The sequence below is a fragment of the Hyla sarda genome, chromosome 2 (assembly GCF_029499605.1).
Source record: "Hyla sarda isolate aHylSar1 chromosome 2, aHylSar1.hap1, whole genome shotgun sequence".
Classification (NCBI taxonomy): Eukaryota; Metazoa; Chordata; class Amphibia; order Anura; family Hylidae; genus Hyla; species Hyla sarda.
In genome coordinates, this window is record NC_079190.1 from 500,200,635 (window position 1) to 500,217,492 (window position 16,858).

A 16,858-nucleotide genomic window follows, 5' to 3' on the forward strand; every position below is an offset into this window, starting at 1 on the left:
TTAAAGGGCCACTGCGCCGCTGATTGGCGCAGTGGTTCTAATTAGTGTGTTCAACTGTGCACTCCCTATGTATACCTCACTTCCCCTGCACTCCCTCGCCGGATCTTGTTGCCATTGTGCCAGTGAAAGCGTTTCCTTGTGTGTTCCTAGCCTGTGTTCCAGACCTCCTGCCGTTGCCCCTGACTACGATCCTTGCTGCCTGCCCCGACCTTCTGCTACGTCCGACCTTGCTTCTGTCTACTCCCTTGTACCGCGCCTATCTTCAGCAGTCAGAGAGGTTGAGCCGTTGCTAGTGGATACGACCTGGTCACTACCGCCGCAGCAAGACCATCCCGCTTTGCGGCGGGCTCTGGTGAACACAAGTAGTGACTTAGAACCGGTCCACTAGCACGGTCCACGCCAATCCCTCTCTGGCACAGAGGATCCACCTCCTGCCAGCCGGCATCGTGACACCAGGCACTGCCCATCACCTGCACAATACCATCCCTACAGTGATCATGGTGTGGGCAGTATCATGTTGGGGGAAACCAGGCACTGCCCATCACCTGCACAATACCATCCCTACAGTGATCATGGCGGGGGCAGCATCATGTCTGGAGGAAACCAGGCACTGCCCATCACCTGCCCAATACATCCCTACAGTGATCATGGTGGGGGCAGCATCATGTCTGCGGGAAACCAGGCACTACCCATCACCTGCCCAATACATCCCTACAGTGATCATGGTGGGGGCAGCATCATGTCTGCGGGAAACCAGTCACTACCCATCACCTGCCCAATACCATCCCTACAGTGATCATGGTGGGGGCAGCATCATGTCTGGAGGAAACCAGGTACTGCCCATCACCTGCCCTATACCATCTCTACAATGATCATGGTGGGGGCAGCATCATGTCTGGGGAAGCCAGGCACTGACCATCACCTGCCCGATACCATCCCTACAGTGATAATGGGGGGGGGGGGGCAGCATCATGTCTGGAGGAAGCCAGGCACTGCCCATCACCTGCCCAATACCATCCCTACAGTGATCATGGTGGGGGAAGCATCATGTCTGGTGGAAATCAGGCACTGCCCATCACCTGCCCAATACCATCCCTACAGTGATCATGGTGTGGGCAGCATCGTGTTGGGGGAAACCAGGCACTGCCCATCACCTGCACAATACCATCCCTACAGTGATCATGGCGGGGGCAGCATCATGTCTGGAGGAAACCAGGCACTGCCCATCACCTGCCCAATACCATCCCTACAGTGATCATGGTGTGGGCAGCATCATGTTGGGGGAAACCAGGCACTGCCCATCACCTGCACAATACCATCCCTACAGTGATCATGGCGGGGGCAGCATCATGTCTGGAGGAAACCAGGCAATGCCCATCACCTGCCCAATACCATCCCTACAGTGATCATGGTGGGGGCAGCATCATGTCTGGAGGAAACCAGGCACTGACCATCACCTGCCCAATACCATCCCTACAGTGATAATGGGGGGGGGGGCAGCATCATGTCTGGAGGAAGCCAGGCACTGCCCATCACCTGCCCAATACCATCCCTACAGTGATCATGGTGGGGGAAGCATCATGTCTGGAGGAAACCAGGCACTGCCCATCACCTGCACAATACCATCCCTACAGTGATCATGGCGGGGACAGCATCATGTCTGGAGGAAACCAGGCACTGCCCATCACCTGCCCAATACATCCCTACAGTAATCATGGGGGGGGGCAGCATCATGTCTGGGGGAAACCAGGTACTGCCCATCTCCTGCCCAATACCATCCCTACAGTGGTCATGGTGGGGGCCGCATCATGTCTGGAGGAAACCAGATACTGCCCATCACCTGCCCTATACCATCTCTACAGTGATCATGGTGGGGGCAGCATCATGTCTGGGGAAACCAGGCACTGACCATCACCTGCCATTACCATCCCTACAGTGATCATTGTGGGGGCAGCATCACGTCTGGAGCAAATCAGGCACTGCCCAACACCTGCACAATACCATCCCTACAGTGATCATGGTGGGGGCAACATCATGTCTGGAGGAAACCAGGCACTGCCCCTCACCTGCCCAATACCATCCCTACAGTGATCATGGTGGGGGCAGAATTATATCTGGGGGAAACCAGGTACTGCCCATCATCCGCCCAATACCATCCCTACAGTGATCATAGTGGGGGCAGCATCATGTCTGGAGGAAACCAGGCACTGCCCATCATCTGCCCAATACAATCTCTACAGTGATCATGGTGGGGGCAGCATCATATAGAGGAAACCAGGCACTGCCCATCACCTGCCCAATACCATCCCTACAGTGATCATGGTGGGGGCAGCATCATGTCTGGAGGAAACCAGGTACTGCCCATCACCTGCCCAATACCATCCCTACAGTGATCATGGTGGGGGCCGCATCATGTCTGGAGGAAACCAGGTACTGCCCATCACCTGCCCAATACCATCCCTACAGTGATCATGGTGGGGGCAGCATCATGTCTGGAGGACACCAGGCACTGCCCATCACCAGCCTAATACCATCCCTACAGTGATCATGGTGGGGGCAGCATCATGTCTGGAGGAAACCAGGCACTGCCCATCACCTGCCCAATACCATCCCTACAGTTATCATGGTGGGGGCAGCATCATATCTGGGGGAAACCAGGTACTGCCCATCATCTGTCCAATACCATCCCTACAGTGTTCATGGTGGGGGCAGCATCATATGAAGGAAACCAGGCACTGCCCATCACCTGCCCAATACCATCCCTACAGTGATCATGGTGGGGGCAGCATCATGTCTGGAGGAAACCAGATACTGCCAATCACCTGCCCAATACCATCCTTACAGTGATCATGGTGGGGGCAGCATTATATCTGGGGGAAACCAGGTACTGCCCATCATCTGTCCAATACCATCCCTACAGTGATCATGGTGGGGGCAGCATCATATGAAGGAAACCAGGCACTGCCCATCACCTGCCCAATACCATCCCTACAGTGATCATGGTGGGGGCAGCATCATGTCTGGAGGAAACCAGGCATTGCCCATCATCTGTCCAATACCATCCCTACAGTGATCATGGTGGGGGCAGCATCATGTCTGGAGGAAACCAGGTACTGCCCATCACCTGCCCAATACCATCCCTACAGTGATCATGGTGGGGGCCGCATCATGTCTGGAGGAAACCAGGTACTGCCCATCACCTGCCCAATACCATCCCTACAGTGATCATGGTGGGGGCAGCATCATGTCTGGAGGACACCAGGCACTGCCCATCACCTGCCCAATACCATCCCTACAGTGATCATGGTGGGGGCAGCATCATGTCTGGAGGAAACCAGGCACTGCCCATCACCTGCCCAATACCATCCCTACAGTTATCATGGTGGGGGCAGCATTATATCTGGGGGAAACCAGGTACTGCCCATCATCTGTCCAATACCATCCCTACAGTGATCATGGTGGGGGCAGCATCATATGAAGGAAACCAGGCACTGCCCATCACCTGCCCAATACCATCCCTACAGTGATCATGGTGGGGGCAGCATCATGTCTGGAGGAAACCAGGCACTGCCAATCACCTGCCCAATACCATCCTTACAGTGATCATGGTGGGGGCAGCATTATATCTGGGGGAAACCAGGTACTGCCCATCATCTGTCCAATACCATCCCTACAGTGATCATGGTGGGGGCAGCATCATATGAAGGAAACCAGGCACTGCCCATCACCTGCCCAATACCATCCCTACAGTGATCATGGTGGGGGCAGCATCATGTCTGGAGGAAACCAGGTACTGCCCATCACCTGCCCAATACCATCCCTACAGTGATCATGATGGGGGCCGCATCATGTCTGGAGGAAACCAGGCACTGCCCATCACCTGCCCAATACCATCCCTACAGTGATCATGGTGGGGGCAGCATCCTGTCTGGAGGAAACCAGGCACTGCCCATCACCTGCCCAATACCATCCCTACAGTTATCATGGTGGGGGCAGCATTATATCTGGGGGAAACCAGGTACTGCCCATCATCTGTCCAATACCATCCCTACAGTGATCATGGTGGGGGCAGCATCATGTCTGGAGGAAACCAGGCACTGCCAATCACCTGCCCAATACCATCCTTACAGTGATCATGGTGGGGGCAGCATTATATCTGGGGGAAACCAGGCCCTGCCCATCACCTGCCCAATACCATCCCTACAGTGAAGCATAAGTGGGGGTAACATGATGCTGTGTTGACAGGGAGACTGGTCAGGATTGAGGGAAAGATGAATGGAGAAAAGTTCAGAGATATTTCACTTTTCTTTTGCACAAGTTTTGATAAGTCTCCCCAAATGCCCCTAAGCACACATCAAAGAAAACACAGAAGCAGCTTAGTGATAACTCTATGAATATCCTTGAGTGGGCCAGCCAGAGCCCAAACCCAATGGAACATCTCTGGAGATACCTGAAAATGGCTTTCACCGACGGTCCAACCTGAGAGCTGGGAGGATCTGCAGAGAAAAATGGAGGAAAATCCCCAAATTCAAGTGTGTAAACCTTGTGACATCATCCACAAGAAGACTGGAGGCCAGAATCACTGCCAATGGGGCTTCAACTAAGTCTTGAGTAAAGGTATGAATACTTATGTCACATGTTATAGTAAAGGTAATAAATACTTATATCACTATGAGAATCTAGTAAAGATCTGTAACATTCTGTGATCACTTTGCCATTATAGGGGAAGAAGGAGGGAAACACAATAAGAAAGTGGGATAAGGTGATCGGGGCTGAAGACTTTCTGAAAATAGTGATCCCTCAACTTACAATGGCCTCTACATTCAATAGTTTCAACATACAATGGTCTTTTCTGGACCATTGTAACTTGAAACCAGACTAAACATACAATGTACAGACAGTCCAGTTCTGTGAAAGGTGTCGCTGACTGGAAGAACCGACCAATCAGAATGGGCATTTCACTGGAAAAACCCCTGTATTACTGAAGTGTATGCACTGACTGGTGTCTGGTATCGCCCCCTACAGTACAGGGAGGTACTACATGTTCTGTACTACTCTTTACCTGTATTACTGAAGTGCATGCACTGACTGGTGTCTGGTAACGCCCCCTACAGTACAGGGAGGTATTACATGTTCTGTACTACTCTTTACCTGTATTACTGAAGTGTATGCACTGACTGGCGTCTGGTATCGCACCCTACAGTACAGGGAGGTACTACGTGTTCTGTACTACTCTTTACCCGTATTACTGAACTGCATGCACTGACTGGTGTCTGGTAGCGCCCCCTACAGTACAGGGAGATATCACATGTGCTGTACTCTTTACCTGTATTACTGAAGTGTATGCACTAACTGGTGTCTGGTAGCGCCCCCTACAGTACAGGGAGGTATTACATGTTCTGTACTACTTTGTAACTGTGCCAGGTATGCTCCAGGTGGGGGCAGCTCTATTTGAATTTTTTTTGGGACCCTGTGTACTGTACAGGACCCTATGGAACCTCCTGTCCTTTACATAGACAGTGATTACAGCTCCCAGCAGATCTTTATTACTTTTATATGTAAGTATTTGCTTTATCTATATTAGTTATCTACTTATTCTTCTTTAATCCTCGCTTTTTCCTATTTTTGGATGACATTTTGGTGCCTTTAGAACCAATTACCAGGTTTCCATAGATTTCTGGTCTCAAGTCAACATACAATGGTCTCAAAATACAATGGTCTCAACATACAATGGTCGTCTTGGAACTGATTAATATTGTAACTTGAGGGAACAATGTACAGTGTATTGTATAGAGAATAAGAACAGATGCTGAGAATGACACTGAGTATACAGAAGACGGGGCACTGTGCACTGACTCCTTCTAGATGCTGTCATGCAGGACTTCATATGCTTTAAATTTGAGAAATGACCTAAACGTAATCCCCAGTTGATTAAGTTCGGGTTATTAACCCCTTAAGGACTCAGCGTTTTTCCGTTTTTGCATTTTCCTTTTTTCCTCAGCTTTCAGTTTTGCACATATAATTCCATATGATGCTTATTTTTTGCCCCACCAATTCTACTTTGCAGTGACATTAGTCATTTTACCAAAAAATCTACGGCAAAACGGATAAAAAATTAATTATACGACAAAATTGAAGAAAATTTTTCATTTTGTTACTTTTGGGGGCTTCCGTTTCTACGCAGTGGATTTTTTGGTAAAAATGACCCCTTATCTTTATTCTGTAGGTCCATACGGTTATAATGATCCCCTACTTATATAGGTTGGATTTTGTCGCACTTCTGGAAAATAATCATAACTACATGCAAGAAAATGTATACGTTTAAAATTGTCATCTTCCGACCCCTATAACTTTTTTATTTTTCCGCGTATGGGGCAGTATGAGGGCTTATTAGTTGCGCCATTTTCTGAAGTTTTATTGGTACCATTTTTGCATTGATCGGACTTTTTGATTGCTTTTTATAAAAAAAAATGTATGATGGAAAAAGTGACCAAAAATATGAATTTTTTTGCGCGTACGCCATTGACCGTGCGGTTTAATTAATGATATATTTTTATAGTTCGAACATTTTCGCATGCGGCGATACCACATATGTTTATTTTTATTTTTATTTACACTGTTTTATTTTTTTATGGAAAAAGGGGGGTGATTCAAACTTTTATTAGGGAAGGGGTTAAATGACTTTTATTCACTTTTTTTTTTACACTTTTTTTTTCCGTGTTCTAGCTCCCATAGGGACCTATAACACTGCACACACTGATCTTCTAAGCTGATCCCTGCAGAGGCAGAGCTTTGCATGGATCAGCGTAATAGGGGGTTGATTGCTCAAGCCTATAGCTCAGGCTTGGAGCAATCAAACACCGATCGGACGCGATGGAGCAAGGTAAGGGGACCTCCGCTCGCGTCCTAGCTGATCGGGACATATCGATTTTATCGCTATAGTCCCGATCAGCCTGACTGAGCTGCCGGGAAGCATTTACTTTCATTTTCGACGCGGTGATCAAAGTCTGAAGGGTTAATAGCGCACGGCACAACGATCGGTGCCGCGCTATTAGCCCAGGGCCCCGGCTATGAATAGCAGCTGGGACCGACACCGGGATCGGGCGCAGGGCGTCCTTAAGAGGTTAAAGTGAATGAGGCTGTTCCCAAACGTATGTGTTAGAACCATATAAATATAGGGGGTATTTATCAAACCTTTTACTCCTTTTTTTTTTTTTTGGTTGTTGCATTTTTGGTCCCTCAAGTTACAATATTAATTGGTTCTGGGACGACCATTGTATGTTGAAACCATTGTATGTTGAGACCAGAACTCTATGGAAACCTGGTAATTGGTTCTAAAGGCACCAAAATGTCATCCAAAAATAGGAAAAAGTGAGGATTAAAGAAAAATAAGTAGATAACTAATATAGATAAAGCAAATCCTTACATATAAAAGTAATAAAGATCTGCTGGGAGCTGTAATCACTGTCTATGTCAGTGTTTCCCAAGCAGGGAGCCTCCAGCTGGTGCAAAACTACAATTCCCAGCATGCCCGGACAGCCAAAGACTGTCCGGGCATGCTGGGAGTTGTAGTTTTGCAACAGCTGGAGGCACCCTGCTTGGGAAACACTGGTCTATGTAGAGGACAGGAGCTTCTTCAGGGTCCTGTACAGTACGGGCAATGTCCTAAAAAAAGTTATGGAGTCGCCCTCACTTGGTGTCCAAAGGAGCAGCTAATCCTGGTACAGGTAAAGAGTACAGAACATGTAATACCTCCTGTACTGTAGGGGGCGCTACCAGACACCAGTCAGTGCATACACTTCAGTAGTACAGGTAAAGAGTACAGAACATGTAGTACCTCCCTATACTGTAGGGGTCTCTACCAGACACCAGTCAGTGCATGCACTTCAATAATACAGGTAAAGAGTACAGAACATGTAATACCTCCCTGTACTGTAGGGGGCGCTACCAGACACCAGTCAGTGCATACACTGCAGTAATACAGGTAAAGAGTACAGAACATGTAATACCTCCCTGTACTGTAGGGGGCGCTACCAGACACCAGTCAGTGCATACACTTCAGTAATACAGGGGTTTTACCAGTGAATGTCCATTCTGATTGGTTGGTTCTTCCGGCCATTGACACGTTTCACAGATCTGGACTGTCTGTACATTGTATGTTGAGTCTGGTTTCAACTTACGATGGTCCAGAAAAGACAATTGTATGTTGAAACTATTGTATGTTGAGGCCATTGTAAGTTGAGGGATCACTGTATATATAAACGTATATATCTGGGTGCTAGTAACCTGCAGCATCATATGTCCAGGGGGAGTAATAGTCTGCAGCATCATATATCCAGGGGGGAGTAATAATCTATAGTATCATATGTCCTAGGGGAGTAATAATCTGCAGCATCATATATCCAGGGGGGAGTAATAATCTATAGTATCATATGTCCTAGGGGAGTAATAATCTGCAGCATCATATATCCAGGGGGGAGTAATAATCTATAGTATCATATGTCCTAGGGGAGTAATAATCTGCAGGCTTCAAAACAGGCTTAGATACATTAAGTTGTGGTGACGCCAAAGTTGTGGTGTGACCACGGGTTGGGAAGGGTGTAGGTGGATGGGGCAGATGGTATAGCCCAGGGGCAAGGTGTTTTTAACCCCTAATGTTCGTGACGCCAGAGTGGTTTTTGAGGATCGGTAACAACCCAAACTATATCCCCGTTATCCCTAGGTTAGGCAGGGCAAGAAGAGTCCACGACCAGGTTATGGTTAACGGAGACTTTACTGAGGTCAGACGGTTGTTATAGTCTCTACAGCTCGGCCAGAATCCCAGAGAGTAGACCAGTAACACGGAAAGGGCCATGAAGGTTGCTGGGACTTGCAGTACTTTTGGATCAGACTTCTATGCAGCCTCTCTGACTATGATTGACTTGACTGATGACTTGGTTATAGGTAGAGAGAGCAGACATAGATGAGATGACTGACAATGTGGCTGGTGTGCACATTGTAATGGCCGCTAGTGATGAGCGGCATCGGCCATATTCGAATTTGCGATATTTCGCGAATATATAGATTCATATTTGTCCTTTATTCGTGAATTTGGCGTATTCGTTATATTCGCCTATGTGAATATTCGCATATTCGTGTATTCAAGGAAGAAAACAGTGAGGGGGTGGGCAGCTTTACTATTGGTTGCTAGGGATGTTGTTTTCATCATTCTAATTGGCCCACAAGTGAAAAGAAGGAATATGCGAATATTCACATATGTGAATATGCGGAAAAAAGTATATATATAGAATACATTCGCAATATTCGCAAATTCACAAATTTGCGATATTCGTGATTAAAATTCGAAATGCGAATATTTGCGCCCAACACTAATGGCCGCCCCTCTTATAAAGGGGGGCTGAGCCAGAAGCCCATAGGTCAAGCTGCAGGTCATGTGTTTTACTGGTGCTCTCTGGGTAACATGTGACAACATAACATGTGATAACTCCAAAGGTCCTTTAGACATTTACACATTGGTCCTCCAAAGGTCCTTTATACTTTTGAATACACATAGGGGGAGATTTATCAAACCTGTGCAAAGGAAAGTTGCCCAGTTGCCCATAGCAACCAATCAGATCACTTCTTTCATTTTACAGAGGCCTTGTTAACCACTTAAGGACCCAGGACCCGGGGACATCCTGGCACCCTGGGGACATCCTGGCACCCTGGGCTTTAAGGACCCAGGACGTCCCCGGACGTCCTGGCATTTTCCGGTCTCTGTCGCTCGCCGGGCAGAGATCGGAAGCGGATGCCTGCTGAAATCCTTCAGCAGGCATCCAGGGCAGACGCCGAGGGGGGCCATGTTGGCCCCCCATGCCGGCGATCGTCGCAAATCACGAGGGAAATCGCCCCTGCGATCTGCGGCGATACCGGGCTGATCGGGTCTCTGGGACCCGACCGCCCGGTAATTTTGCATGATCCTGGTTGTCACAGACAGCCAGGACCATGCTGAAGTATAGGAGTTAGCTAACCGACCAATCGCAGGGGGGGGGGGGGGCGGTTACTTCCTCTCGCCCTGCCCGGCCCCTGGAAGTCTGGAGATAACGGGAGGAAGACCGGAGGACGCGACGGGGGACGGGGGAGTGCTAGGGACCGGCCCCGGTACTTGCCTCGTCCCTGAAGACGGAGACAACGGCGGTGGCGACAGGTGAGTGGATCTTCGGTGGCGTTGCGGGACCTTTGCAGCAGTCCAGACCGCCGTAAAGCGATCTGGACTGCTCCATCTGGTCCCCTTGCACTACAACTCCCAGCATGCCCAGACAGCCCTTGGCATCTGGGCATGCTGGGAGTTGCAGTTTTGCAACATCTGGAGGTCCACAGTTTGGAGACCACTGTGCCCTTACAGATGTTGCAAAACTACACATCCTCAGCATGCCCTTACTGTCCAGGCATGCTGGGAGTTGTAGTTCTGTAACATCTGGACCTTCAGTTTTGCAACATCTGGAAGGGCACAGATTGGGAACCACTGTATTAGTGGTCTGCAAACTGTAGTCCTCCAGATGTTGCAAAACTACAACTCCAAGCATGCTGGGAGTTGTAGTTCGGCAACATCTGGCTCTAAAGATGTTGCCGAACTACTACTTCCAGCATGCCTGAGAATGCTTGGAGTTGTAGTTTTGCAACATCTGGAGGGCTACAGCTTGGACACCACTACACAGTGGTCCCCAAACTGTTCTCCTTCAGCTGTGGTGTAACTACTACTCCCAATATGCCCTTCGGCTGTCTGGGAATGCTGGGAGTTGTGGTTTTGCAACAGCTGGAGGCACACTGGTTGGGAAACATTGTCTGTTTCCTAACTCAGTGTTTCCCAACCCGTGTGCCTCCAGCTGTTGCAAAACTATAACTAACAGCATGCACTGATAGGCCGTGCATGCTGGGAGTTGTAGTTTTGCAACAGCTGGAGGTTCCCCCCCCCCCCCCCTGTGAATGTACAGGGTACATTCACATGGGCAGGGGGCTTACAGTGAGTATCACGCTGCAAGTTTGCAATGCAGCAAATTTTGCGCGGCAGCTCAAACTCGCAGCAGGAAACTCGCTGTAATCCCCCGCCCGTGTGACTGTACCCTAAAAACACTACACTACACTAACACAAAATAAAATAAAAAGTTAAAAACACTACATATACACATACCCCTACACAGCCCCCCTCCCCTCCCCAATAAAAATGAAAAACGTCTGGTACGCCACTGTTTCCAAAATGGAGCCTCCAGCTGTTGCAAAACAACAACTCCCAGTATTGCCGGACAGCCATTGACTGTCCAAGCATGCTGGGAGTTTTTCAACAGCTGGAGGCACCCTGTTTGGGAATCACTGGCATAGAATACCCCTATGTCCACCCCTATGCAAATCCCTAATTCAGGCCTCAAATGCACATTGCGCTCTCACTTCGGAGCCCTGTCGTATTTCAAGGCCAAACACATTTTCTGGGTCTTTTTCTCCTTTCACCCCTTATGAAAAGGTGAAGTTGGGGTCTACCCCAGCATGTTAGTGTAAAAAAATAATTTTTTTACACTGACATGCTGGTGTTGCCCTATACTTTTCATTTTGACAAGAGGTAAAAGGGAAAAAAGACCCCCAAAATTTGTAATGCAATTTCTCCCGACTACGGAGATACCCGATATGTGGGCGCAAACTGCTCTGGGGGCGCACAACAAGGCCCAGAAGGGAGAGTGCACCATGTACATTTGAGGTGATTTGCACAGGGGTGGCTGATTGTAACAGCGGTTTTGACAAATGCAAAAAAAAAAAAAACACATGTGACCCCATTTCGGAAACTACACCCCTCACGGAATGTAATGAGGGGTGCAGTGAGAATTTACACCCCACTGGTGTCTGACTGATCTTTGCAACAGTGGGCTGTGCAAATTAAAAATGTTGTACAGCCCACTGTTCCAAAGATCTGACAGACACCAGTGGGGGGTAAATGCTCACTGTACCCCTTGTTACATTCCTCAAGGGGTCTTGTTTCCAAAATGGTATGCCATGTGTTTTTTTTTTTTTTTTGCTGTTCTGGCACCATAGGGGCTTCCTAAATGCGACATGCCCCCCGAGCAAAATTTGCTCTCAAAAAGCCAAATATGACTCCTTCTTTTCTGAGCATTGTAGTTCGCCCGCAGTGCACTTCAGGTCAACTTATGGGGTACCTCCATACTCAGAAGAGATGGGGTTACAAATTTTGGGGGGTATTTTCTGCTATTAACCCTTGCAAAAATGTGAAATTTGGGGGGAAACACACATTTTAGTGAAAAAAAATTGCAAAAACACCTGTGGGGTATTAAGGCTTACTTAATTCCTTGTTACGTTCCTCAAAGGGTCTAGTTTCCAAAATGGTATGCCATGTGTTTTTTTTTTTTTTTTTGCTGTTCTTGCACCATAGGGGCTTCCTAAATGCAACATGCCCCCCAAAAACCATTTCAGAAAAACGTACTCTCCAAAATCCTCTTGTCGCTCCTTCCCTTCTGAGCCCTCTACTGTGCCCGCCGAACACTTTACATAGACATATGAGGTATCTGCTTACTCGAGAGAAATTGGGCTACAAATGCAAGTATACATTTTCTCCTACAATTTTGGGTCTACAAGAACATGCGACTGTAAAAAATGAAGATTGTGAATTTTCTCCTTCACTTTGCTGCTATTCCTGTGAAACACCTAAAGGGTTAAAACACTGACTGAATCTCATTTTTGAATACTTTAGGGGGTGCAGTTTTTATAACGGGGTCTTTTGTGGGGTATTTCTAATATGAAGACCCTTCAAATCCACTTCAAACCTGAACTGGTCCCTGAAAAATTGTGAGTTTGAAAATTTTGTGAAAAATTGGAAAATTGTTGCTGAACTTTGAAGCCCTCTGATGTCTTCCAAAAGTAAAAACACGTCAATTTTATGATTCAAACATAAAATAGACATATTGTATATGTGAATCAAAAATTTTTATTTGGAATATTCATTTTCCTTACAAGCAGAGAGCTTAAAAGTTAGAAAAATGCAAAAATTTTTAATTTTTCATAAAATTTTGTGATTTTTCACCAAGAAAGGATGCAAGTTACCACAAAATTTTACCACTATGTTAAAGTAGAATATGTCACGAAAAAACAATCTCGGAATCAGAATTAGAGATAAGCGAACTTACAGTAAATTCGATTCGTCACGAACTTCTCGGCTCGGCAGTTGATGACTAAGGCTGGGTCCACACTACGTTTTGTCCCATACGGGAGCGCATACGGCAGGAGGGAGCTAAAACCTCGCGCTCCCGTATGTGACCGTATGCGCTCCCGTATGTCATTCACTTCAATGAGCCGACCGGAGTGAAACGTTCGGTCCGGTCGGCTCATTTTTGCGCCGTATGCGCTTTTACAACCGGACCTAAAACCGTGGTCAACCACGGTTTTAGGTCCGGTTGTAAAAGCGCATACGGCGCAAAAATGAGCCGACCGGACCGAACGTTTCACTCCGGTCGGCTCATTGAAGTGAATGACATACGGGAGCGCATACGGTCACATACGGGAGCGCGAGGTTTTAGCTCTCCCCTGCCGTATGCGCTCCCGTATGGGACAAAACGTAGTGTGGACCCAGCCTTATCCTGCATAAATTAGTTCAGCTTTCAGGTGCTCCGGTGGGCTGGAAAAGGTGGATACATTCCTAGGAAAGAGTCTCCTAGGACTGTACCCACCTTTTCCAGCCCAACGGAGAACCTGAAAGCTGAACTAATTTATGCAGGATAAGTCATCAACTGCCAAGCCGAGAAGTTCGTGACGAATCGAATTTACTGTAAGTTCACTCATCTCTAATCAGAATGATAACTAAAAGCATTCCAGACTTATTAATGTTTAAAGTGACAGTGGTCAGATGTGCAAAAAAGCTCTGGTCCTAAGGTGTAAAATGGCCTGGTCCTTAAGGGGTTAAAAATTAAAGTAGAGAGCTGATTGGTTGCTATGGCCAACTGGGTAATTATTCCTCTGGATAGGTTTTTATAAATCTTCCCCATAATACATAATCTTGTACCGGCTTATGGGGGAAACACTGCAGGAGAACCCCCGGGACACTGAGGGACTCAACCTGACAGGGTTAATACAGAGATATATGTGTCGTCCATTGTGAGACATTCAGCTCTGCTACATCCAGAAGAATAGCCGCAAGCTACCGTTAGTAGAGTTCCAGAAGAATAGCCGCAAGCTAAGTAGAGTCCTCACCGTACAATGAAGAAAAGACGACCACAGGATTATTCCCAAAACATGGAGCTTACTCACCCTGACTGTCCACGACCTGCAGTAAGAAGAACGTGCAGAACAGCGCGGACATCTCCAGACTCCAGCACTGATCTCTACACACTGAGTACTTGTATTAGGGGGGCGGAACCTGAAGTCGTCCTCTCATAGAAGGAGATTAAGTCTTCTCTTCAATTCTATGGCTTTTACAGGACAATGTTTCTTTAACTTACCTTTTCTTACATGCAACCTATTTATCAAAAAGTCGCACAACCTTGATAATAAATAAATCGCACGTTAGCAAAACCCCCAGGAAACCAGCTTACAAAAGCATTTTTTAACCCCTTCACGACCCAGCTAGTTTTGGCCTCCATGACCCAGTTCGTGTTTTTTATTTTATTTTTTTCAAATCTGACATGTGTCTCTTTAATAGTTTTTTTCGAGACATATTGTACTTTATGTTGGCGGTAAATTTTTGTTGATACATGAAGCGATTTTTGTGAAAAACTCTAAAATCCTGTGAAAATTAGAAACATTTTTATTTCTCTATGTTTGAAACTCTCTACTTGTAAGAGAAATAGTCGCGCCAAATAAATGTAGTTATTAATTCACATCCGCAACATGTCTCTACTTTATGCTGGCATCATTTCTTAAACATTCTTTAACTTTTTTACGACATTAGAAGGCTTATATTATTACGAGCATTTTTTAAAAATTATTATGAAAGTTCAAAATCAAATTTTTTTAGGGACCACTTGAATTCTTGAATTCAGAATATATATATATATATATATATATATATATGAAGAATGCAAAGTTTCTCATCACACCACCATATAAGGTAGCGTGCCCTCTGATCAGCTCTGGCTCTGGTTACAAAGTCTCTATATATGTGTGTATATACATATATATATATATATATATATATATATATATATATGTATATATATATATATACATATATATATATACCGTATTTATCGGCGTATAACACGCATTTTTTAGGCTAAAATTTTTAGCCTAACGTCTACCTGCGAGTTATACGCCGATAAGCCGCTGCAGTTCAATGATTTAAAGTGGGCGCTTTAACCCCTTAAGGACCGGGGTTTTTTTTTTCCGTTTTTGCATTTTCGTTTTTTGCTCCTTGCCTTTAAAAAATCATAACTCTTTCAATTTTGCACCTAAAAATCCATATGATGCTTATTTTTTGCGCCACCAATTCTACTTTGTAATGACGTCAGTCATTTTTCCCAAAAATCTACGGTGAAACGGAAAAAAAAAATCATTGTGCGACAAAGTTGAAAAAAAAAACGCAGTTTTGGAAATTTTGGGGGCTTCCGTTTCTACGTAGTACATTTTTCGGTAAAAATGAAACCTTATCTTTATTCTGTAGGTCCATACGATTAAAATGATCCCCTACTTATATAGGTTTGATTTTGTCGTACTTCTGGAAAAAATCATAACTAGTAGTGTTGAGCGGCATAGGCCATATTCGAATTCGCGAATATTCGCGAATATATGGACGAATATTCGTCATATATTCGCGAATATTCGCATATTCGTTATATACTCGTTTTATTTTCGCGTATGCGAAAATACGCGCATACGAAAATTAGTATATGTGGAAATTCGCATATGCGAAAAATAGCATATGCTAATTTTCGCATATGCGAATTTTCGCACGCCAGTCTCACACAGTAGTATTACAGCCTTCTTTACACCATACAAGCTGGAAGCAGAGAGGGGTGATCACTGTGATGTGTACTGTGAAAAAAAAAAAAAAAAAAAAAAAACGAATATTCGTAATTACGAATATATAGCGCTATATTCGCGAAATTCGCGAATTCGCGAATATGCGATATTCGCGAATAATATTCGAATTGCGAATATTCGCGAGCAACACTAATAACTACATGCAGGAAAATGTATACGTTTAAAATTGTCAGAGAGAGGGGGGAGAGAAGCGGGCAGTGACGGGGACACACACACTACACTGCTCTGTTCAGGACTTTCAGGACTTTCATCGCAAAACGCTGCCATCGGCTAGTCAGATTTGAACGAAACCCCCCTAGGTCCAGAGGCAAGATGGCTGGCTATAAGTGATAGCCACCATCTTACCGGGAACGGTGGGATGCCGCGAGTAGCGGCCAGTATCTGCATGTCGTATATGTATATCATGGGTCGGGAAGGGGTTAAAGCAGAAAAGTTTTCCCTTATGTTAATAGCCGAAGTTCTTTATCTACCCTTTATCACCAGTAGCATTCCTAGAGATTGACGGGGAGGGGGGGAGGGGGGGGGCGTACCGCATCGGGGGACACCCTGACTGGCCGGCCTGGCATTAAATAGCTGCACTCCAACTATCCCGCAACAACCCATCCGCCCTCCTCAGAAATTAAAAAATATTGAAAGTATACTATGCCACACCATAAATACTCCAGAGGCTTTGTTTAATTTTGAGCCCGCATTTTGTGACGTTGGTGGGCGGAGTCTTGCGTCGCTGCACTGAGGCCGGAGTTTATGTCAGGAAGGAAGACAGCGCAGCACCAACACGCACATAAACAATAGTGAAGCCACAAAAATAAAAAATAAAACGGCTCAGTATGTTACCCACCCCAAA

General features: G+C 46.2%; 1 protein-coding gene across 1 annotated transcript in view; it reads right to left on the reverse strand.

The window, feature by feature from the left end:
- Positions 1-14,434, reverse strand: part of LOC130357210 (nectin-1-like) — a 120,472-nt gene extending 106,038 nt beyond the window's left edge. Inside the window, exon 1 of the mRNA XM_056559805.1 lies at positions 14,284-14,434. Within this exon, the coding sequence (XP_056415780.1) occupies positions 14,284-14,335 (52 nt within the window). The 5' untranslated portion in view covers positions 14,336-14,434. The remainder of the gene's footprint in view (positions 1-14,283) is intronic.
- Between the last annotated feature and the right edge of the window lie 2,424 nt (positions 14,435-16,858).